The sequence below is a fragment of the Oncorhynchus masou genome, chromosome 26 (genome assembly GCF_036934945.1).
Source record: "Oncorhynchus masou masou isolate Uvic2021 chromosome 26, UVic_Omas_1.1, whole genome shotgun sequence".
Lineage (NCBI taxonomy): Eukaryota > Metazoa > Chordata > Actinopteri > Salmoniformes > Salmonidae > Oncorhynchus > Oncorhynchus masou.
Window position 1 is genome coordinate 19,630,929 of NC_088237.1, and position 24,822 is coordinate 19,655,750.

At 43.3% G+C, this 24,822-nt stretch overlaps 1 protein-coding gene across 7 annotated transcripts in view; it reads left to right on the forward strand.

The window, feature by feature from the left end:
• Positions 1–15,688: 15,688 nt before the first annotated feature.
• The window catches only part of LOC135514990 (protein phosphatase 1 regulatory subunit 12A-like), a 77,555-nt gene continuing 68,421 nt past the window's right edge, over positions 15,689–24,822 (forward strand). For all 7 annotated transcript variants that reach the window (XM_064938764.1, XM_064938765.1, XM_064938768.1 and 4 more), the window contains exon 1: positions 15,689–16,032. In XM_064938764.1, coding sequence (XP_064794836.1) covers positions 15,796–16,032 — 237 coding nt within the window. In that variant the 5' untranslated portion in view covers positions 15,689–15,795. The remainder of the gene's footprint in view (positions 16,033–24,822) is intronic.

Below are 24,822 nucleotides of genomic sequence, written 5' to 3' on the forward strand. Positions count from 1 at the left end.
TCTTTATCCATGGTTTGCTCTGTCGGAGTGACTCATTTGAGCTCTTAGCTCTAACCCAGTACCGGTTGCTGCACAGCTCCAGATTCATACTATTATTAGACTCTTGATATGAAACAAGGTCAGTCCAATAGCCTTGTCTTATTAGGCTGCCACTACTTAGCCTTAAAGAGACATGTATCCCTGTACCAGTAGAGTAATGTGCTTAGTATACATCCATTCATTACAGTAAACCATAGCCATACCATGGATGGCGAGGGGCGCACCAGCAAATTGTGCCAGGTGGCATGCATTTGACAGACTGGCTGGTATTCTCATTAGAACTGCCTGCCCGCTCACAACGGAGAAATATTGCTCCTTAAGTTGAAGAAGCCACATGCTCAGTGGTGTAGATATCCTAAGAGTGTGAATTCAAAGTGACAAGCTCACTGAGAATACAGAGAGAAGCTGGGCCTCCCCCCATATGGAGGCTCTGAGCAGCACAGTGAAAAAGGGGGCCCTGGGACAGCTGCAAGGGGGGGGGGGCAGCTCCATCACAGATCTGTCTGACCTCTGACCCCTGGATGCAAGAGTCAAATCCCTGAGTCTCTCTGCCTCAGTGTTTCTGCTCTGCTGCTGTTTGCTGGGCGCTACAATTATACCCTGCACTGAGAGTTTAGCCACAGCTTATTCTTTCCACTACTGCCTTTCTGCTATCTATTTAGTGATGTGTTTCCATGGTTTGGTTGTATTTGGTCTTCCGTGAACCTCAAATTGATTGGACTCATCAACAACTGACATGGGCAATAAACTACACTTCAACCCTTGAGAAGCTTGTCTCACAGAAGCGTGAAGTGTGTCACCCACAATGTCAAACCTAAAACCCCAGCCTTACATACCATGCAGTCATTTTATTCATTTACTTGGGGGAACTGCTCAATAGATTTCTATAGAAATTATGCAAACATGTGCCCACACACACACACACACACACACACACACACACACACACACACACACACACACACACACACACACACACACACACACACACACACACACACAACAACAACATCAACAGACTTCAAATCATGTGACTGGCTGCTGCGGAGATCAGCTTGCTATTATTACTCTATTCAATGAGGAGGGTCTGACAGAATCTAACCACTCTGCCTCAGCCAACTCAGCTCAACTCATGGTGATTCAAAGTTCCACATGTAACATACTTTGAATATTTACAGTAGAGGCGTAGGACCTATTTGTCAATGACAGACGTGGATGAGCACAGATGTATAGGAACGGTTGCATTGGGCCTGCTGCCTATTTAAGCGTCATGCTGTGCTTTTCTGGGAATGTGATGACATGTACTTTGCCCATTGCAAAACAGCAGGCCCGAGAGCGACACTGTCTGCAGACCTGCTAACTCTCACCTGATACCAGGGGCTTTAAAATCTGACAGTGACTAATTGAAGAGGCTACGGTCTGAGCCGGCACTATCTATGCATTTCTTGCCATCGCCTTTCGCATCCCAGATAACATCAAAGCAGGACTATTTCAATCAGTGTGATGATAGCACTGCAGTCTGTGTTTTCTGCTCTGGGAGGAGTTGAGTGTATGTCACAGGCGCCAACGTCCCCGCGGCAGCAGGCAGTGGGCGACAGGAAGTGGGCGCCTGGCTTCACTCAGATGGTGCTCACTCGTCCACACTCACCCAGCTCTGAGTGACTGCTGCCTCAGTTACCTTCTGGGACATGTTACTGTTGTTAGTGAATATGTCTGAAGAGACCGTTTTACTGTCAATGGTAATCAGTTATTTATTGGAAGGAAGTTGTATTTTATCTTCAGTGCAATATCTGATAATTTAACCCTGTCCATTATATTAACAGTTTCACTCCCACTCACAACCACAGGCAATAGCAATCATCCCACTCACAACAGTCCACAATATTGTATAGTCCTCCACCCTCGGCCTCAGTCAGCTATCCCTTATGCTCTTAGACTCCTCACCTCATCTGGTTTTACAAACCACATCAGGGACCAGTTTCTTCAGAAACACTCAATTACAACAGTAAACACCAGCTTCCCCTGAGGAATCAGTCATAGGTATAACCGTTCTGACACAAGATCACACAGCAGCACACACAAACAACAAGCCCCTGGGATAAGTCTTTAAGACTTCAGTCACTGACATGTCAATGGACACTGCCAAAAAGAGAGTGTTGGTGGTTCTCTCTACCAAACAGCTGACCTGTTCACTCCTATGGGCTGCTAATTATGGTCCTCTGTGAGGAACAGGAACAACAGCAAACAGTCCTCTGGCATCAAAGTGAAAGGTAATGAGGGACAGAGTTCATCTGGATTTCCTTCCCTCCCAGTGACACGTGATGACTGGACTGGCCTGTATGCAGTTGAGGCAGCCACTAATGGCCCACGTGAGCATTGTGGTAAACACAATTGTTTAATGTTTAAGGAAAAGACACCTAAACATTTACTATACATTCAAGAGGTAGGTTAGTCCACATGGGAAAAGCCAAACAGAACGCACACAGTCATATAACTGATGTGGTTGGATGATGGATTACATGGTTGCTCCAGGGAGCAAATGACCACTATTAGACAAGCAGAGGGGCTATGGCAGTTGTGGCGAATGACTACAGACAGGACCTGGCAGGTTGGGAAGTACAGGCCAGAAGGAGGGGCGGTGGAGAGTGGATATTAATTCACCTTGGGGGCCATATGATCTACTGTTTCTCTGCTGAGGCATCCAATCAGAAGCCTGTAACAAATTAGCACCATGATGTCTCAGAAGGCCTTGGCTGTAAGATAGATAGAGCTTGGCTCTGTATTACACCCACAGATGGTTTCTTGGTGGTACCTGCCTCGTGGAGAGAGAATTCACTGCCATGCTTGGCTCTGCCTGCTTCGCAGACTTTGTCTTCTATGTTCCGCTCAAGCTACCAATGATCCCTGCAAATTTTATTACAAGCAAATGGATTTACTGTGTTTGACGTGACATCATCCTTACATGATGAATGGTTGGATCTTTATAATCTAACCCGTGGGAAAGGTGTAGCTGTTCAGTCTCACATACAGTATGGTGCTGTATGTTATGTATAGTAATAGCATAAACCGATGACAGTAAGGTGTTTAGGTAGGAGAGGGGCCCTGCTTTAAGGTTGATATACAATTTCTCCACTATTGGCTTGACAATCTGTTTGAAAGCAGTAGCAAGAACTTTTGAAGTTGATTTTGACACACATTTGACACATTTTCTAGTGTATGTTTATTCGGTAGGATGATTTCATTGAGTTTGAGCACCTCCATTAACACATTGAGAAGAAATATACGCAGACGCTGACAGATTGTCAGTGTTCCAATACAAAAACTACAGATATCAATGCCGTCCAACACACGAACCTTGAACTCACTCACACTGTCCATCACATTACGGGGAGGTCTGCTCCCTGCAATGCCCAGCAGCAGCTTACACATCACGTTCCACTACTAGCTCTCCTGATATCAGCACATAAAACCCTTTTAGCCATCATCCTGACACCACAGACGTTTGGCGTGCTCCACCTCCCCTGTGACTAAACACAAAAGACCTCCCTCCAGGATCTCCTGATGGCTGTTTGCACCATAGACTTTGGTTCGAGGGGTGGCCAGTAAATCAGGATGAACTGGGCCTGATCCCCTTCTGTGTATCTTGGCCTCCCACGGGTTCTCCTGGCCTAGAGATCCTCCACGCCTCAGCGTCGGTCCTACCAGGAGGCTGATTTATGCTCTGAGTCTGCAGAAATCAATTACTGTTAAGTCTGTCCTCCTTATGATTAAAAAAAGATGGCAAAAAAGACCTAGATGGCAAATATAATCTATCTAAAAAACTGGAGGCCACTTACACTTCAATAGCAGCTACCTCTCAGAGAGTTTTGAAATTTCAAGAGGAGTTAAAGAAGGGTGTCCTCTGTCACCATATCTATTTGTTATGGCCATCGAAATGCTAGCTATTAAAATCAGATTAAAGAACAATGTTAGATGATTTGAAATCCAAGGCTTAAAAACAATGTTATCTATGTATGCCGATGACTCACATTTATATTAAGTCAGCAAGCTAGATCCCTGTGTTGTCTCAATGAAGATCTAGATTACTTTTCAAATCAAATGTATTTATATAGCCCTGCTTCAATCAGCTGACATCTCAAAGTGCTGTACAGAAACCCAGCCTAAAACCCCAAACAGCAGGCAATGCAGGTGTAGAAGCACAGTGGCTAGGAAAAACTCTAGAAAGGCCAAAACCTAGGAAGAAACCTAGAGAGGAACCAGGCTATGAGGGGTGGCCAGTCCTCTTTTCTGTTCTCTCTGGACTTAAACCCAGTTATGTGTACAATATTACATATTGAATCTTTAAAAAATACAACTTTTACATTACACTGCAGTTTACCTTTAAAATGGGCTGACGGTGAAGTAGGCATACTTGGTGTTCATATCACAAGATATATAAATGATCTCTCCACAATGAATTTCGATAGAAAACTCCTAAAAATAGAGAAGATCCTGCAACCATGGAGAGGTAAATACTTGTCTATTTATGGGAAAATTGCAGTGATGAACTCCTTAGTCATATCTCAATTTACTCACTTACTTATGACTCTGCTTACTCCCGATGTCACGCCCTGACCTTAGAGAGCTGTTTTATTTCTCTATTTGGTGAGGTCAGGGTGTGATGTGGGGTGGGCATTCTATGTTTTCTATTTATTTGGTTTTGGCTGAGTATGGTTCCCAATCAGAGGCAGCTGTCTATCGTTGTCTCTGATTGGGAATCATACTTAGGTAGCCTGTTTTCTCATCTATGTTGTGGGATCTTGCTTTTTTTTGTTTTGTTAGCTCTGTGAAGCTGGCAGAACGTGCTGGCCGTTATTCCGTTTGTTGTTTTTTGTTTGGTGTTCTGAGAATTAAAGATCATGAACACTTATCACGCTGCACCTTGGTCTACTTCTTCAGATGACCGTTACGCCCAATGATTCGTTTTTCAAATCATATGAGCAGAAAATATTTAGCTCTATCTGGGATGCTTAACCAGACAAGATAAAGCATGCCAATCCATATAATAAATATGAACTGGGTGGGTTGAGATTATTAAATATAAAAGCACTAAACATATCTCAAAAAGCTTCACTTATACAAAAGTTTTACTTGAACCCTAAATTGTTGTCAAGTAGATTACTAAGAAAACCTCATCCACTGTTTAAAAATAACCTTTTTGCCTTTGTGCAGATTGCCATGTCTCATTTTCAATTAATTGAAATTTGAACCTTTTTCAAAGTATTTCTCTATTTCAAACAAGCATTGCAGAGCTGGTTACAATTTCAATTTCATCCCCCTGAAAAGATAAAACAAATATTACAACAAAGATTATGACTGAACTCAAATGTGCTGGTTGATAGAAGACCTGTATTTATGGAAAATATGTTTGAAAAGTGTATTTTGTTTTTAAACAATATTGTAAATTGGAATGGTAGATTTATGTCTTTCATGGAGTTCTCAGAATTGAATGGGAAGATCTGCTCAATCAAAGATTAGAACCAATTAATTACATCATTACACCAAAAATGGAGGAGGCAGGTGGCAGCGGGATGTGGTATGGAACTGGTCTGCCTGCCCAATATAGAGGATCCAAACTGGAGGAGGCAGGTGGCAGCGGGAGGTGGTATGGAACTGGTCTGCCTGCCCAATATAAAGGATCCAAACTGGTGGAGGCAGGTGGCAGCGGGATGTGGTATGGAACTGGTCTGCCTGCCCAATATAGAGGATCCAAACTGGAGGAGGCAGGTGGCAGCGGGAGGTGGTATGGAACTGGTCTGCCTGCCCAATATAAAGGATCCAAACTGGTGGAGGCAGGTGGCAGCGGGATGTGGTATGGAACTGGTCTGCCTGCCCAATATAGAGGATCCAAACTGGAGGAGGCAGGTGGCAGCGGGAGGTGGTATGGAACTGGTCTGCCTGCCCAATATAAAGGATCCAAACTGGAGGAGGCAGGTGGCAGCGGGAGGTGGTATGGAACTGGTCTGCCTGCCAAATATAAAGGATCCAAACTGGAGGAGGCAGGTGGCAGCGGGAGGTGGTATGGAACTGGTCTGCCTGCCCAATATAAAGGATCCAAACTGGAGGAGGCAGGTGGCAGCGGGAGGTGGTATGGAACTGGTCTGCCTGCCCAATATAAAGGATCCAAACTGGAGGAGGCAGGTGGCAGCGGGAGGTGGTATGGAACTGGTCTGCCTGCCCAATATAAAGGATCCAAACTGGAGGAGGCAGGTGGCAGCGGGAGGTGGTATGGAATTGGTCTGCCTGCCCAATATAAAGGATCCAAACTGGAGGAGGCAGGTGGCAGCGGGAGGAGGTAGGGAACTGGTCTGCCTGCCCAATATAAAGGATCCAAACTGGTGGAGGCAGGTGGCAGCGGGAGGTGGTATGGAACTGGTCTGCCTGTCCAATATAAAGGATCCAAACTGGAGGAGGCAGGTGGCAGCGGGAGGTGGTATGGAACTGGTCTGCCTAACCCATATAAAGGATCCAAACTGGAGGAGGCAGGTGGCAGCGGGAGGAGGTAGGGAACTGGTCTGCCTGCACAATATAAAGGATCCAAACTGGAGGAGGCAGGTGGCAGCGGGAGGTGGTATGGAACTGGTCTGCCTGTCCAATATAAAGGATCCAAACTGGAGGAGGCAGGTGGCAGCGGGAGGTGGTATGGAACTGGTCTATCTGCCCAATATAAAGGATCCAAACTGGTGGAGGCAGGTGGCAGCGGGAGGTGGTATGGAACTGGTCTGCCTGCCCAATATAAAGGATCCAAACTGGTGGAGGCAGGTGGCAGCGGGAGGTGGTATGGAACTGGTCTGCCTGCCCAATATAAATGATCCAAACTGGAGGAGGCAGGTGGCAGCGGGAGGTGGTATGGAACTGGTCTGCCTGCCCAATATAAAGGATCCAAACTGGAGGAGGCAGGTGGCAGCGGGAGGTGGTATGGAACTGGTCTGCCTGCCCAATATAAAGGATCCAAACTGGAGGAGGCAGGTGGCAGCGGGAGGTGGTATGGAACTGGTCTGCCTGCCCAATATAAAGGATCCAAACTGGAGGAGGCAGGTGGCAGCGGGAGGTGGTATGGAACTGGTCTGCCTGCCCAATATAAAGGATCCAAACTGGAGGAGGCAGGTGGCAGCGGGAGGTGGTATGGAACTGGTCTGCCTGCCCAATATAAAGGATCCAAACTGGAGGAGGCAGGTGGCAGTGGTATGGGGAGGTGGTATGGAACTGGTCTGCCTGCCCAATATAAAGGATCCAAACTGGAGGAGGCAGGTGGCAGCGGGAGGTGGTATGGAACTGGTCTGCCTGCCCAATATAAAGGATCCAAACTGGAGGAGGCAGGTGGCAGCGGGAGGTGGTATGGAACTGGTCTGTCTGCCCAATATAAAGGATCCAAACTGGAGGAGGCAGGTGGCAGCGGGAGGTGGTATGGAACTGGTCTGCCTGCCCAATATAAATGATCCAAACTGGAGGAGGCAGGTGGCAGCGGGAGGTGGTATGGAACTGGTCTGCCTGCCCAATATAAAGGATCCAAACTGGCGGAGGCAGGTGGCAGCGGGAGGTGGTATGGAACTGGTCTGCCTGCCCAATATAAAGGATCCAAACTGGCGGAGGCAGGTGGCAGCGGGAGGTGGTATGGAACTGGTCTGCCTGTCCAATATAAAGGATCCAAACTGGCGGAGGCAAGTGGCAGCGGGAGGTGGTATGGAACTGGTCTGCCTGTCCAATATAAAGGATCCAAACTGGAGGAGGCAGGTGGCAGCGGGAGGTGGTATGGAACTGGTCTGCCTGCCCAATATAAAGGATCCAAACTGGAGGAGGCAGGTGGCAGCGGGAGGTGGTATGGAACTGGTCTGTCTGCCCAATATAAAGGATCCAAACTGGAGGAGGCAGGTGGCAGCGGGAGGTGGTATGGAACTGGTCTGCCTGCCCAATATAAAGGATCCAAACTGGAGGAGGCAGGTGGCAGCGGGAGGTGGTATGGAACTGGTCTGTCTGCCCAATATAAAGGATCCAAACTGGCGGAGGCAGGTGGCAGCGGGAGGTGGTATGGAACTGGTCTGCCTGCCCAATATAAATGATCCAAACTGGAGGAGGCAGGTGGCAGCGGGAGGTGGTATGGAACTGGTCTGCCTGCCCAATATAAAGGATCCAAACTGGAGGAGGCAGGTGGCAGCGGGAGGTGGTATGGAACTGGTCTGCCTGTCCAATATAAAGGATCCAAACTGGAGGAGGCAGGTGGCAGCGGGAGGTGGTATGGAACTGGTCTGCCTGCCCAATATAAAGGATCCAAACTGGAGGAGGCAGGTGGCAGCGGGAGGTGGTATGGAACTGGTCTGCCTGCCCAATATAAAGGATCCAAACTGGAGGAGGCAGGTGGCAGCGGGAGGTGGTATGGAACTGGTCTGCCTGCCCAATATAAAGGATCCAAACTGGAGGAGGCAGGTGGCAGCGGGAGGTGGTATGGAACTGGTCTGCCTGCCCAATATAAAGGATCCAAACTGGAGGAGGCAGGTGGCAACGGGAGGTGGTATGGAACTGGCCTGTCTGCCCAATATAAAGGATCCAAACTGGAGGAGGCAGGTGGCAGCGGGAGGTGGTATGGAACTGGTCTGCCTGCCCAATATAAAGGATCCAAACTGGAGGATGCAGGTGGCAGCGGGAGGTGGTATGGAACTGGTCTGCCTGCCCAATATAAAGGATCCAAACTGGAGGAGGCAGGTGGCAGCGGGAGGTGGTATGGAACTGGTCTGCCTGCCCAATATAAAGGATCCAAACTGGAGGAGGCAGGTGGCAGCGGGAGGTGGTATGGAACTGGTCTGCCTGCCCAATATAAAGGATCCAAACTGGAGGAGGCAGGTGGCAGCGGGAGGTGGTATGGAACTGGTCTGCCTGCCCAATATAAAGGATCCAAACTGGAGGAGGCAGGTGGCAGCGGGAGGTGGTATGGAACTGGTCTGCCTGCCCAATATAAAGGATCCAAACTGGAGGAGGCAGGTGGCAGCGGGAGGTGGTATGGAACTGGTCTGCCTGCCCAATATAAAGGATCCAAACTGGAGGAGGCAGGTGGCAGCGGGAGGTGGTATGGAACTGGTCTGCCTGCCCAATATAAAGGATCCAAACTGGAGGGCAGGTGAACTGGTCTGCCTGCCCAATATAAAGGAGGCAGGTGGCAGCGGGAGGTGGTATGGAACTGGTCTGCCTGCCCAATATAAAGGATCCAAACTGGAGGAGGCAGGTGGCAGCGGGAGGTGGTATGGAACTGGTCTGCCTGTCCAATATAAAGGATCCAAACTGGAGGAGGCAGGTGGCAGTGGGAGGTGGTATGGAACTGGTCTGCCTGCCCAATATAAATGATCAAAACTGGAGGAGGCAGGTGGCAGTGGGAGGAGGTAGGGAACTGGTCTGCCTGTCCAATATAAAGGATCCAAACTGGAGGAGGCAGGTGGCAGCGGGAGGTGGTATGGAACTGGTCTGTCTGCCCAATATAAATGATCAAAACTGGAGGAGGCAGGTGGCAGCGGGAGGTGGTATGGAACTGGTCTGCCTGCCCAATATAAAGGATCTAAACTGGCGGAGGAATGAAATTTGCATAAATAGGAAAGAGGAAGAGGAATAGGAAGAGGGTGGCCAGCAGAGATAGCTGGGATGGGTCGAGGGAAGCTGAGGGTTGGGATGTGGAATTGGAGACAAGTGGGAGTGGGATAAAATGACTGTCAATGTTTGCTTGAGGCTGATGCCAAGCAGCTGTTTGTACGCGTGTACACATGTAAATACACACACTCTCATTCAAACACACACACGTGCACATACACGGACACACACACACACATACACACACGTAAATAGTGCAATACATGCACTCAAACATACTCAGTTGGCCTTGCTGTTATGATTTTTGTTGTCCTTGATGTCTTTAGTTTTTGCATTGTTGTTTTCTGTTTTCCTTTGTCTTTTTTCTCTTTTGTTAATTTTGTTGGTGGCTGGTGCATTAGGGGACGGGGGCTTGGGGCGGAGGGGTCTTGGGGGTGACTGGAATTATTGCATTTTTTACTTTTCTTTTTCTTCTGGGGGGTGGGGGGGCCTGTGGGGGGGTCTCGGATGGTTGAGGGGCAGCTGTTAGATGACTGAATGTAATGTAAATGTTGAGCGGCTTCACTGCAAGTAGATTGTATGTTTTAATTTTCAATTAAAAAACAACATAAAAAAATCAACAAAAATGTCTGTCCTCGCCAGTGGTGTAAAGTACTTCAGTAAAAATACTTTAAAATACTACTTAAGCATTTTTGGGGGTGTATCTGTACTTTACTTTACTATTTATACAGTTTAAGTCGGAAGTTTACATACACTTAGGTTGGAGTCATTAAAACTTGTTTTTCAACCACTCCACAAATGTCTTGTTAACAAACTACAGTTCTGGCAAGTCGGTTAGGACATCTACTTTGTGCATGACACAAGTCCTTTTTCCAACAATTGTTTACGGACAGATTACTTCACTTTAATTCACTGTATCACAATTTCAGTGGGTCAGAAGTTTACATACTCGAAGTTGACTGTGCCTTTAAACAGCTTGGAAAATTCAAGAAAATGATGTCATGGCTTTAGAAGCTTCTGATAGGCTAATTGACATAATTTGAGTCAATTGGAGGTGTACCTGAGGATGTACTTCAAGGCCTACCTTCAAACTCAGTGCCTCTACTCTTGACATCATGGGAAAATCAAAAGAAATCAGCCAAGACCTCAGAAAATTGTTTTTAGACCTTCACAAGTCTGGTTCATCCTCGGGAGCAATTTTCCTACTCCTGACAGTACCACATACAAACAATAGTACGCAAGTATAAACACCATGGGACCATGCAGCCGTCATACCGCTCAGGAAGGAGATGCGTTCTGTCTCCTAGAGATGAACGTACTTTGGTGCAAAAATGCAAATCAATCCCAGAACAACAGCAAAGGACCTTGTGAAGATGCTGGAAGCAACAGGTACAAAGGTATCTATATCCACAGTAAAACAAGTCCTATATCGACATAACCTGAAAGGTCGCTCAGCAAGGAAGAAGCCACTGCTCCAAAACCGCCATAAAAAAGCCAGACTACCATTTGTAATTGCACATGGGGACAAAGATCATACTTTTTGGAGAAATGTCTTCTGGTCTGATGAAACAAAAATGTAACTGTTTGGCCATAATGACCGTCGCTATGTTTGGAGGAAAAATGGGAAGGCTTGCAAGCCAAAGAACACCATCCCAACCGTGAAGCACGGGGTGGCAGCATCATGTTGTGGTGGTGCTTTGCTGCAGGAGGGACTGGTGCACTTCACAAAATAAATGGCATCATGAGTCAGGACAATTCTGTGGATATATTGAAGCAACATCTCAAGACATCAGTCAGGAAGTTAAAGCTTGGTCGCAAATGGGACTAACAAATGGACAATGACCCCAAGCATACTTCCAAAGTTGTGGCAAAATGGCTTAAGGACAACAAAGTCAAGGTACTGGAGTGGCCATCACAAAGCCCTGACCTCAATCCTATTGAAAATGTGTGGGCAGAACTGAAAAAGCATGTGCGAGCAAGGAGGCATACAATCTTGACTCAGTTACACCAGCTCTGTCAGGAGGAATGGGCCAAAATTCACCCAACTTATTGTGGGAAGCTGGTGGAAGGCTACCCAAAACATTTGACCCAGGTTAAACAATTTAAAGACAATGCTACCAAATACTAATTGAGTGTATGTAAACGTCTGACCCACTGGAGAATGTGATGAAAGAAACAAAAGCTGAAATAAATCATTCTCTCTACTATTATTCTGACATTTCACATACTTAAATTAAAGTGGTGATCCTAACTGACCTAAGACATGGAATTTTTACTAGGATTAAATGTCAGGAATTGTGAAAAACTGAGTTTAAATGTATTTGTCTAAGGTGTGTGTAAACCTCCGACTTCAACTGTATGTTTGACAACTATTACTTTTATTTCAATACATTCCTAAAAAATATATTGTACTTTTTACTCCATACATGTTCCCTGATAACGCAAAGTACTTGTTACATTTTGAATGCTTAGTAGGACAGGAAAATTATGAAATTCACATACATATCAAGAGATCCAGTGGTCATCCCTACCTAAATGTATCTTTGTAAAAAATGTCTGAGGTTTGGAGTGTCCCGCTGGCAATCCATACATTTTGAAAACAAGAAAATGGTGTTGTCTGCTTAATATAAGGAATTTGAAATGTTTTATACTTTTACTTCTATTTTTGAAACTTAAGTATATTTGAGTAATTACATTTACTCTTGATACTTAAAGTATTTTTAAATTCAAAAAAGTTTGGACTTTTACTCAAGTTGTATTATACTGTGTGACTTTAACTTTCGGTACTTTTTCCACCACTGGTCCTTGCTGGACGTCCACTGAGTCTGATGGAGGGACCAGGGTTGGGAAAAGAAGTGGCAGCCGGTTGGATCTGCAAAGGAGATCTCTCTCTCTCTCTCTCTCTCTCTCATCAACCCTTCTGTCCTCACAGTTGTCGGTCTGTCTTGAGGTTTAACTCATGTGGGTGGAGCTGTGTAAATGTTTTGGATAATTTCTTTGCTTGGATGGCTTTTTGGCTCAGGTTGTCAGATTTTGTCAGATTGTCCAGAGTCAGGCGGGTTTAATCGCACAACAACATCTCTGATGCTGCTGACAGATACTAGAGGGTTCCATTAACAAATTAAGCATCGTGTCAAGCAATGTTACAGAACATTAACTAAAGCAGCCTATAATGGGCAACCAACTTAAGAAATATGTATCTGTATCACTATTATCCCCACTTGTTTTATACACAGGGATGTTCTAGATTGCAGGAAATAAATTACTTTGAGATCCAGGAGCCATTCCCACCAGAATTAGCAGGACAATTAGACCAACAATTATTGCACTCAAAACCATAAACACTATCATTATGAACATGACAGTAAATGGCACTTCCATTTAAATAGTTGTGGCATGCTCCATGATGACTGCCTAGGAACTGGCCTCGAGAAACAACTCCACAACCAGCATACAAGGAAGCAAAACCACACCCCTGTGACGTACACATGGGCATCTGCCAATAAAGGTATTTTCCCCCGACAAAACACACACACAAACACTACTGAGAGACAAAGCAGTCCATACCATGGCTTACACCCTTGGGTTTCCAATCCAATGTGAGGCCAAGGAGGAAGTCAATAGTTTCCTTTAGATAAGTTGTTGTTGCACACTAAATGTTTTCCTATCGACCCACAGTGCTTCAAAGCACCCATGGTAAAAGGCTTCTACTGGTCTCTCTCATATCTAATGTAATTATCTCCATGGACTGGCCAGCTAATGTTTCATTGACAATAGTCTCTCTCTCTCTCCATAATGGCTCCTCTGAAGGAGTGGCACAGCTGACACAGATGGGCACAAACTAAGTAAACATACTAATATCCTGCTACTACAGTGAAACTACCACAGAGAAATTTAAGTAGAAAATGGAGACATATTTGTTCAACTAGTGGTTGTTTTGTAAACAAGCTATTGCAAATTCAAAGTCTGATTAAGTGACCATGGTCACATTTCATTTAAAGGCCCAGTTGAACATTCTTTGGGATGTAATTTCATCTGGCATTTTAATCACCGGTGAGATGATTTTGAGTTTTTTTAGGGCTTCACAAATAACTCTAAATGTAAAAACAATGTAATAGCACCTCATCCTTGATGAATAAAAGGCTCCGAATATAATTTAGATGAGACATGCATTTAACTGGCCTGTGTTGCACAGTATGTGGCCTGCCTGTCGGCTGATATTGGCTCTGCAACATCAATTTAACTTTTTTTTCTGAGACCTTGGCGTGCAATGCTCAATGTGCTACCTTAAAAAATCTGCAAGTTCTACTTTTGGGAATTGTGCCCTTTTACACCATTTTACCACTGTTGGTAAAACATAAACCCCATTGCCTATTTCTATTGCCAATGTTATTTAATTGTTATTGTCTTCCTCTGGTAATTTCATATGAATAGGGATGATGTTCTTTGAATGTTATTAAGTTATTAATAAACAGCTGAAAAAAAGAATGAAGGAGCTATGTTTACCAATCTAAGAAATTGCCATCACACTACACACTGCCCTATCCCATCTGTACAAAAGGAATACCTATGTAAGAATGCTGTTCATGGACTAGAGCTCAACATTCAACACCATAGTACCCTCCAATCTCATTATCAAGCTGAAGGCCCTGGGTCTCAACCCCACCCTGTGCAATTGGGTCCTGGACTTTCTGATGGGCTGCCCCCAGGTGGTGAAGGTAGGAAACAACTTCTCCACTTCGCTGACCCTCAACACTGGGGCCCCACAAGGGTGCGTGCTCGGCCCCCTTCTGTACTCCCTGTTCACCCATGACTGCGTGGCCATGCGCGCCTCCAACTCAATCATCAAGTTTGCAGATGACACAACAGTAGTGGGCTTGATTACCAACAACAACGAGACAGCCTACAGGGAGGAGGTGAGGGCAATCGGAGTGTGGTGTCAGGAAAACAACCTCTCACTCAACGTCAACAAAACAAAGGAGATGATCGTGGACTTCAGGAAACAGAAAATAAAAAAAAACCTTATCCACATCGAAGGGACAGCAGTGGAGAAGGTGGAAAATTTTAAGTTTCTTGGTGTACACATCACAGACAAACTGAAATGGCCCACCAACACAGACAGTGTTGTGAAGAAGGTGCAAAAGCATCTCTTCAACCTCAGGAGGCTGAAGAAATTTGTCTTGTCACCCAAAACCTGAAAAACTTTTACAGATGCACAATCGAGACCATCCTATCAGGATGTATCACAGCCTGGTACGGCAACTGCACCGCCTTGTGCAGGTGCGGTCTGCACAATACATCACCAGGGGCAAACTACCTGCCCTCCATGACACCTACAGCACCTGATGTCACAGGAAGGCGAGGTGAGGTCAATACAGATGCATCAAAGCTGGGACCGAGAGACTGAAAAACAGCTTCTATCTCAAGGCCATCAGGCTGCTAAACAGCCATCACTAACTCAGAGAGGCTGCTGCCTACATTGAGACCCAACCACTAGTCACTTTATACAATGCCACCCTAAATAATGCCACTTTAATAATGTTTACATATCTTACATTACTCATATCACATGTATATACTGTATTTTATACATCTATTGCACCTTGCCTGTACTGTTCGGTCATCGCTTATCCATATACTTAAATGTACATATTCTCATTCACCTCTTTAGATTTGTATGTATTAGGTAGTTGTTGGGGATTGTTAGATTACTTGTTAGATATTACTGCACTGTTGACAAATACAATTTTATTTTATTTGAAATAAAATACCTATTTTCTCAAATGTTTTGACTTAGTTTGACCAGTTACCATAAAAACCCTTGAAAAAAACTGGAAGCCATCCTGATAGAACTCACAATTAATAAAATCGACATTATGCTGGTTTCATTGCTCTTATTTATGATAATAAATGATAACACTCTAACTCTGTCAAGGAATGTAAAACCTCCTTTTCCCTTCATCTGCTGATGATGACGTTATACTGCAGATCCTGAGGTGACGTTGCTTTGTCTCGCGAGTTTATGGAAAACAAATCCAGACGCTCTCTCAGGCCCCCCTTCCCACGCCCAGTGCGCTGTGGGATAGTGGCACTATAAAGTATATCCTCTCTCGGAGAAAGATAAGAAGCCCGAGACAGGAGGGGATGAAGATGGCGGACGCCAAGCAAAAAAGGAATGAACAGTTGAAACGGTGGTTAGGGTCGGAGACAGACATCGAGCCTCCTATTCTGAAAAAGAAGAAGGCGAAGGTGAAGTTCGACGATGGCGCCGTGTTTTTGGCTGCCTGCTCAAGCGGCGATACCGAGGAGGTGCTCCGAATGATTGACCGGGGTGCTGACATCAACTACGCCAATGTAGACGGTCTGACTGCCCTCCACCAGGTTTGTCTTTTTCAGTTATAAGCCTAGACACTTCCCATACAAGAGCACGACAACCATATGTCTTGCAAAAGATCGTAGCTAACGTTACCTCCTGCCACAGTAATGGAGAATGGAGTAATTCTTGCTGAAGCTCAGTCTGTTTACCTAGCACGCCCGTCTTTTTTTTAGACGAGACAGGGCCATTTCATTTGTTGGGCTGTGTTGATTGAATTGGATCAGAAGCGAAGGGGTGGTTAAACTCATAAAATATCTGATTGGTAGCTACCCTGTTTGAGCTAGATCGGTATGTTTAAATGCAGTCGTAGCTTAGCTAATGTTTATATGGATTGTTAGCTATTTGGTCTTCGTTTATCAGCAACTGATTCAAACATCCAATAGTCAGGAAGAATGACGTTGGCTTGCTTGCTAACATTTTAACCAGCCACTTGGGTGGTGCAGTTAGCATAGCTAATTAACGTCAGCCAGTTACAGGCACAGCCCAGATCTGCAAACCATTATTGGAACTGATCTGCCGCCCTACTCTGGCTAACCTGTGTAAACTATGAAAGATAGCTTAACTCCGTATTGTTGTTTAACAAATACCCCTTTATTAGTCTTTGGCGAGGTTAAAACTGCAGCCAATTGTGTTATTTGAGTCAATAGGAAGTACAGAAAAGTAACACTTTTTTGTTAGTTGATAGCCTGCTAGCCAACTTGTAGCAAGCTAGCACAACTAACGTTAGCTAACCTGTGGAAAGAACGTTTAGCTAGCCAGTGCAGTGGCACTGGCACTGTTCGTTACCAAGCATAAGCTTGACTGCATTCGGTTGGCAGTAAAACTCAATTCAAATTAAATTCAGATGTCAGCTTGGATCACGTCGAAACTGTAACATGCAACAATATTTTACAATATGTTTAGCTACTGTAGCTATGCCGCAGTCTCTAGACTAAAGGGCAGGACGACTGTAATTTAACGAGCTACAGTCATGACACATTTATATTTTCAAGAAATATTATGTAACTAACCAGTCTAACTCAATTATCATACTACAGCCCACTAACGTGTTACTAGCAAACGTTCGCCTCAGTAGCCAAGTCTTTTGACATTATGTTGCTACTCCTATTATTTTAATAATACTATTGTAGCAATTTGATAACGTTACAATTTGTACCCACATTTTGTAATTTCCAGTGTGATATATATATATTACACTACAGATTACACATGTATCACAATGCATTTGGCCTAGTTTCTGTTGCTGCTGTAAGGTGGGCACATCCTAGTTATTGTGATATATGGAGGCTATAGCTATGCATAGATCTGTATAATTGTATTGTAAGCTCTCTGCATGGATTGGCAATCATCAACTTGTGCTGTTTCAAAGTAGTTAGGAAAGTATACTTTTAAAATAGCCTAGCTAACTAACATTCTTAGCTTAACACTAAGTAAATGCCCAGAATTAGAATCATATGCTCATTTTATAAAGATTGTTACACTTTGGAATTGGCTATTGGCTCTAAATTAGGCTAGCAAGCATATATCCCGCAGATGTGTTTGGATTGCAATGTTGCATTACTGACATGGATTTTGCTGCACAGTAAACTGTTCTGCAGTCAGATAGCAGCTGACACATTCTCTCTGAGAGATGTGAGGTTTTACATGTCAATATCTGTCACTTTCAGCTGTGTGAAAGAAGCCAATCCTAGGTTTTTGGGCTGTTAATATTATTAATCAACACTTTAGCCTATGTTATGGCAGGTGGAGCACCAGCCTGTTACCTTGAATACTGACAACCAAAACAGAGTGCCTGTGGAAGCCAGAACTCCTTTAAGTCAGGGTTAAGTGTTTTTAAAACAGATACTGCACATTAACATTTTACGCCATGCCATTGTTTTGTCATTGTAACATGTTAATTGCCCAACAACAGTTTTCACACTGGCGTAAATGCAGAATTGAGAAAATGTAGGCCTGCCTGGCTCCCCAAATGCGTTTTAGTAAAGTCAGAATGAATCATGGTTTATTGAAGTCTTGCATACTCAGTGTCTTGAACCTTACATCTACAATGATCTCATCACCCAGATGTCCTGTTTGCTAAGTGATGCATCACCTGCTCTTTCTCATAAGTAGTGTGATGTGTGCACCTTTTTATAAACTGTTATTGCCGGGCAATGCTATATCCCCCAAGGCTGATCTCAGGGTGTGGAAGTTGTGCCATATCTCTAGAATAGATGCTGCTGTATTACTAGTTGATTTTGGGTGGGGGAATTCACACAAATTACTTTGTCTTGTCAGACATTTAGATAGTCTCTTACTTAGGGCTAGGCGATATGGCCAAAATATTATCACTGTATTTGAATAAAAATGGATGTTTGACAGTATAAAACTTTTTTAATAATGCAAGTTCTAAATTTGCTTTGAGTAGTGAGTGACCCTAGGGTGGCAACACAAACATTCTAAGTGATTTCAATGGGTCTTTCTCCATTCTGATTGTTTTATACTGTTCAATTCAACCCCAAAAATGTCATTTTCATAAATTTCTACATTTGAGATCATTTCCACACTGCCAGGATATGGGCAAGCAATCTGGACCTTATTTTTAAACAAATGTTGCAATTTGACTTGCGATTTAGAGCAAAACACTTGGGTTAACTGTTGGAATCATGAAAATAGAATGTCTATTCTAATTATATAGTTAGAATATAATCGTGTTAACTTTTAATAGTGTTTGACATGACAATTAATTAAAATGCCAGGGAGGAGTCATTGTGACAGGGCGGGAACTAAAGTGTTGATAGGTGTTTCCTAAGGGACCCTATAATCTTTGGCTACATTTAATGTTTTAGCTCTTTCATGCAGCTAAAATATTCTTGCTTTGCGTATTCCTCTTTAATTTCAAAAAAACTGTTGCACAAACATGCTGATTTAGGTCTACCCCATCAATGGTATTATCAGGCTGTATGGCTAATTACATTTGCTCTTATTCAATTATTTTATTAGCTAGTGATTAGCATTAGCGGATAACAAGATTCAGGAACAACTTGCCAAGACAAACGAGCTGTTTGCAGATGTAAGAAACGCAAGCAAATAGTGTATTTATAGAATGGTAGTAGATTTATATTAAGAAGCAAAGTGACAACTGCATCGTTGTCATCAACAGTGCTGCATTGACCATGCAGACTGAACACAAGTGTCTCGTGGTGGAGGAACAACAAATGTGCTCCTTGAGTGACAGGAGCCGGGGCTAGGTCTGTGTGGAATGCGACATAGAGGGATGACTCGAGTTGCGAAGTAAACTATAAAAATGGACGTTACACACTGCGTATCACATTTAACAAAACAAACATTCAAATACTGTTATAGAAGGTAAAGTAAAAACCCAAACTGGTCCGTGCATCAATACTGGTATATCGCAAAAAACAGTATACCGCCCAGCCCTACTCTTAAAACCTCTTACAGCTACCCCCCCTACTTTTTTCAATTTCCGCCTGAAGGCATACCCAAATCTAACTGCCTGTAGTTCAGGCCCAGGACCAAGGATATGCATATTCTTGGTTTCATTTGAAAGAAAACACTCTGAAGTTTGTGTAAATGTGAATTGAATGTAGGAGAATATAACACAATAGATCTGGTTTAGATAATACAATGAAAAAAACGTTGTTGTTGTATCATCTTTAAAACAAGACAAAACAAACATTCAGATAGGATGATGGGGACAATTTCAGTGAAACATAAGAGGGCAACAGTACTTGTGCAAAGTTTCAGAATTATAACTTCCAAAATGAGTGTGCTACATGACATTTATCATGAAGTCACCCAGGTGTCCCACACAGGTAGCTCAAATGTACCCAAGTGGCCAAATTGGTGAAGTTATCCATTTTGAATGGAATAACTATATACAAAATACCAAAATCGTATTCTAACACCCCCCCCCCACTAAAAAAATGGAGAAAAACAGGAAATATATATATTACATTTACAAAATAACACTTTAAATATTTGGAAGACCCTCAGTCCTCTACACAATATTGTGCTGCTGATGCCAGGTGCCATAGCAGTCTCTTTCTGCTGTAAAGCAGAGGGTCACCAAGCATGTGGTGCAGGTGATGGGGGACTTCTGCAAAGAACACAGCGACGCCTCCATGCTGTGCCCTTTTGGCCCTGAGGTTCATCCATGCCAGCAGAAATAAATTTGGGCAGATGAACACCACTTGTGGCAGGAGCTGTATGAACCAGCTTCAGTGGGGGATGGACACCTTGGCACTGGGGGCTCCCATTTGGAGTTGGTGTCACTGGGAAATGAAATGTTCAGTTCGAATAGTTTCACATATGAGCCCTGTATCAATATGTGTGTATGTGTGTATGTGTACAGGGAACATAACATTGAATATATATGAGTACAGGAAACATAACATTGAATATATATGAGTACAGGGAACATAACATTGAATATATATGAGTACAGGGAACATAACATTGACTATATACTGTCTATTATATTACGACAGACCAGCTGGATCTACTGTCTCCATTTCACTTTGGTCATTGTTGTGGGCCTGCCCTCCTCTCAACAGCCTCAAATAGGCTATTTCATGTGGGGTGGGGCGGCAGACACACGCATCTCGGCCATGCTCCCTCTAATCCACTATATATGTGTGTATGTATATATATGTGTGTGTGCATATGTATATACACATATATATACACATATACACATATACACATATACACATATACACATATACACATATACACATATACACATATACACATATACACATATACACATATACACATAGGCTATGGGTCATAAACATACATACAAACATACCCCCACCCACAATGTATAGCCAACGTGTACTTTACACATTTCATTGCATTTTAATAAATTGCTACTAAAATAAAAATAACATTTTATATTATTAATTTCAAACAACGGCATTAGCATGAGAAGAACTTACTAGTCCAAAACAATGTCCTCTCCGTTCAAAAAATATTCCTCCATTTGGGAATCGCTAAATGAATCGTCCTCCAACAATCTATCTCACTTTCCCGATCAATTTCTTATAAAATTGTGTGCACATCTGTATATCTAGACTTAGATTTATCTTTCCCTGATTTAGTCGCCATACTGGTTGATATATAAACAGCTGAAGATGCGCTTTACCAAAACAATGCTGTGTGTAACATGCGTGGCTCCTTCCGGTATGAATCTTCAATGGCGAATGACCCTTTTTACGCCGGAGTTTACAACATGGCTTGGTCTTCCAACACACAAACATTACATATTGCCATTTACCTCAGCTCATTGGCTATCTACCCAGCTAGATTTCAAGACGATCAGTGATCATTGGGTTAAAATACAGTCAATCAACGAAAAACATATCATTGGTGCACAACGATTTCATTACTTGTTGTTTTCAAATCGGTTTCTGTCAGTCAATACGTCCCGCGAAATGACCCATCAGGTTTGGTTGTTACAAACAAACCATTTGATTGCAATGAAACCAAACATGACTGGAAATGTCACGTTTAGTGTGTATTTACATCGAATGTTTCATCAAATGGAATGCGACGGAATTCACGAAACAAGCGGTTCACAAAATGTTTTGTGTTAAGCTATAAAAATGTATTTTATCAAACAAAAGACCATTCATTGTGTAACAATGAGCATTGGGATTGCAAACAGGAAGATAGTTTAGCTTTGACGATTTATTTTATTGCAATTTGTGATGTTACGCCTGTGCTGGTTGAAATCATTTTTTTTTATGGGGCTTTGTTCTCAGATAATCGCATCGTATTATTTTGCAGTAAATCCTTTTAAAAATATGACAGCGCAGTTGGATTAGCAAGATTCTAGGCTTTCGACCCATGTGAGACACTTGTATGTTCATGAATGTTTAATATGACTATTTATGTAGCGATCACCGTATGTTGTCGAATTTAATCCCGCAAACGGGTTCGGTGCGCAGAGAGGTTAATCAGCCTGCCTTTAGGGTGACTGAGTTGGGCTTCCTTTCAAATGGAATTAATCAGTCCCCCACACTGAGCAGGCTCACTGGGTGAAAACATTGCCTTTTTTTGGACCGGAGTCCGCTCCAGGGACAAGCAGAGTTAGGAAAGCATTTGCGAAGCGGTGTTGGAGACCTAACCATGTCTGGAGAGACTTGGAGCAGCTTTGTTTGTTTTCCAGCATGTGATCCTTGGCTTCAGATTCTTGGAAAAGAGTTGACGGCAAATTAGACATTGGCTTTTAGCGTGCTAATCCTAGGATTTCACTGTTATTTGAATATCTGAACAGACGTTGGTATTCGAATACTTTTGAGTATTCATTTTAGGGCCCAAAAAATGTATAGGCCTATTTTAACACTGAAATAATTTTCTAAATGTAAAATATCCATGTGACATTGTTACATGCAAGAATATACCATGACATTTCAAATTATACATTTAATAAAAACAAAACTTTTCATTTGTAGTTTTTATGCCGTTCTCCCCATAAAGAGTGGTAGCATTCAGGTGTTTGGTGGCCAATCAAAGTGGCTTAATGGATGGGGAGTTCACTATTGCAATGCAAGATGGAATACAATTGTGATTAAAAGTGAGCGAAATGTGGCCTCAATTAGCCTCGCTAGCTATAGTTGGCTAGCTTAGCTTCTCTAGGCTACTCCAGTCAAGATGGGTGCTGTTATATGGGATGATAAATAACATTGTGGCTTTTACAAGCTAGGTAGTCTTGGCTGTAGATGAGTAGCATCGCTCTCTGCCTCAGTCTGCTCATTCCCATCTCACCGGCACCTCCACAGCTCCCTCGTGCAGCAGTGTTCAAGTTTTTAAAAACGTAAAAAAATGCATGTATTTCAGATATCCGACAAATCTAATTTGATTGGACAAATACAACTTTCCCAACCTCGCAGAGTAAAAAAAAAAGAAAAAAGTTTAAACATATTTGCTGTTAAAGAATATCTTGATACCATTTGAATAGTGCCATTTTTGCTAACCCCCATCTAATTTGGCTCAGTCTGGCTTGCCTCTTTGTTTTGGTTGCCACGTTAATTGTCCCTGATTGCTTTGCTAATCATTATCCACATTAGCAATCTCTGCCTTCAAGGAGTAGGGCCAATTGGCTTAGAGAATCAAAGTTGTCAGAATGAATGGTTAATGACTCTCCCAAAGTGGGATGGACTCCCCTCCTATTAGCAGGAGGCCAGTAGTGGTAATGCACCCTAGTCCTGGTCTTGAATGGAACTAAACCAAACAGTAAGTCAATTCTCCCCAATACGCCACTGACTTCACAATAGAATAGTTATGTAGAAAATAGCAAGAAACAATTCATTTCAAGATCTATAAATACATCTTCAAACAAGATAGCACAAACATCACCGTGGTTATAATCAATAAATAAGAGATTCATTCATTGTAAACAATATTTTCATTGGTCCCTAACAAGTCTTCCATGAAGAAAACGTCTTTATTAGGTGTATAGGGTTAGTCACCTGCCAGTGGTTTGACTAGCCTTTTTATTAATAGTCAATCATTGTGCCACGATTTACCACTACTGTAATAATTGGCCTAGTCATGAGACTACTGTGGCTTTAACATAACTCTAATGCTACTACCACGTAGGTACCCAAGTGACCACTGACCAGCCAGGCAGTGTAGGCTAATTGACATGGTAGAGTGGCAAGTCTCCTTTCAGTTTCAGCTGTAGAGCTGTTATTTTATCTGCAACAATTGTTTATGGGGGTTGTCGGGTGCTGATGACATCAGCGGCCATTGACATGCCCTGAACCATGTCCCTTCCTTGTGACAAGGCAGTGACCTCTAGCTTTGATTGTAACAATGCTTTACAAGGAGGGTCACTCACTCCTCCTTGGGTGCAGTGACTGCATTGCACTGCACTCCTGCCACTTCTGAGTGCCAGGTTATAAATACCACCTGCATCAGTTCTTCTCAGTATAGATTGTTTGTGGAGATGATTCTAAGTTTGGGTATGAGTCACCACCACACATACTCTGGACCGCTTAGCTTTGTACTGGAGGCCTGGCATGCATTTGGAGTTTGTGGACAGTCTGGCTTGAAAGGGTTTGTCTGTGTGGAACAGATCACCTACTAGTCACTAAACAATGGCCTCTGATGTTCACCTTTTGTTGTGAGTGAGCACCACTGTTCTTAACTATGGACCTGGAGGATTAGGCCTATGGTTGACCCAATCAGAATTGGGTGTGTTAAGCTTCTGCATGCTACCAGTTCGGAATAGTTGTGATAATATATGCACCAACATTTTGTGACGCTTTGGACTTCAGTGAGGGTTTTTTCGGCTGGTTGGGCACTTTTTACATAAAAAAACATTTTTCTCCCCTCTGGAGGCAAGTTGAAGCTGTCGCCTGCGCCCCTTTGTCTGATTGGCCAACAGTAGGGATTCTTCAATAAAAGATTACTTGTTTTTCTTAACCACACAAGCGTCCCACCTGGCCAACATCCAGTGAAATTGCAGAACGCCAAATTCAAAAACAGAAATGCTCATTATAAAACTTCATAAAACACAAGTGTTATACATAGGTTTAAAGATTTTATTATTTTATTTTACCTTTAACTAGGCAGGTCAGTTAACCTGTTAAATCTATGGGGCGCTATTTCATTTTTGGATAAAAAGACGTGCCCGTTTTAAGCGCAATATTTTGTCACAAAAAGATGCTCCACTATGCATATAATTGATAGCTTTGGAAAGAAAACACTCTGACGTTTCCAGAACTGCAAAGATATTGTCTGTGAGTGCCCCAGAACAGGAGCTACAGGCAAAACCAAGATGA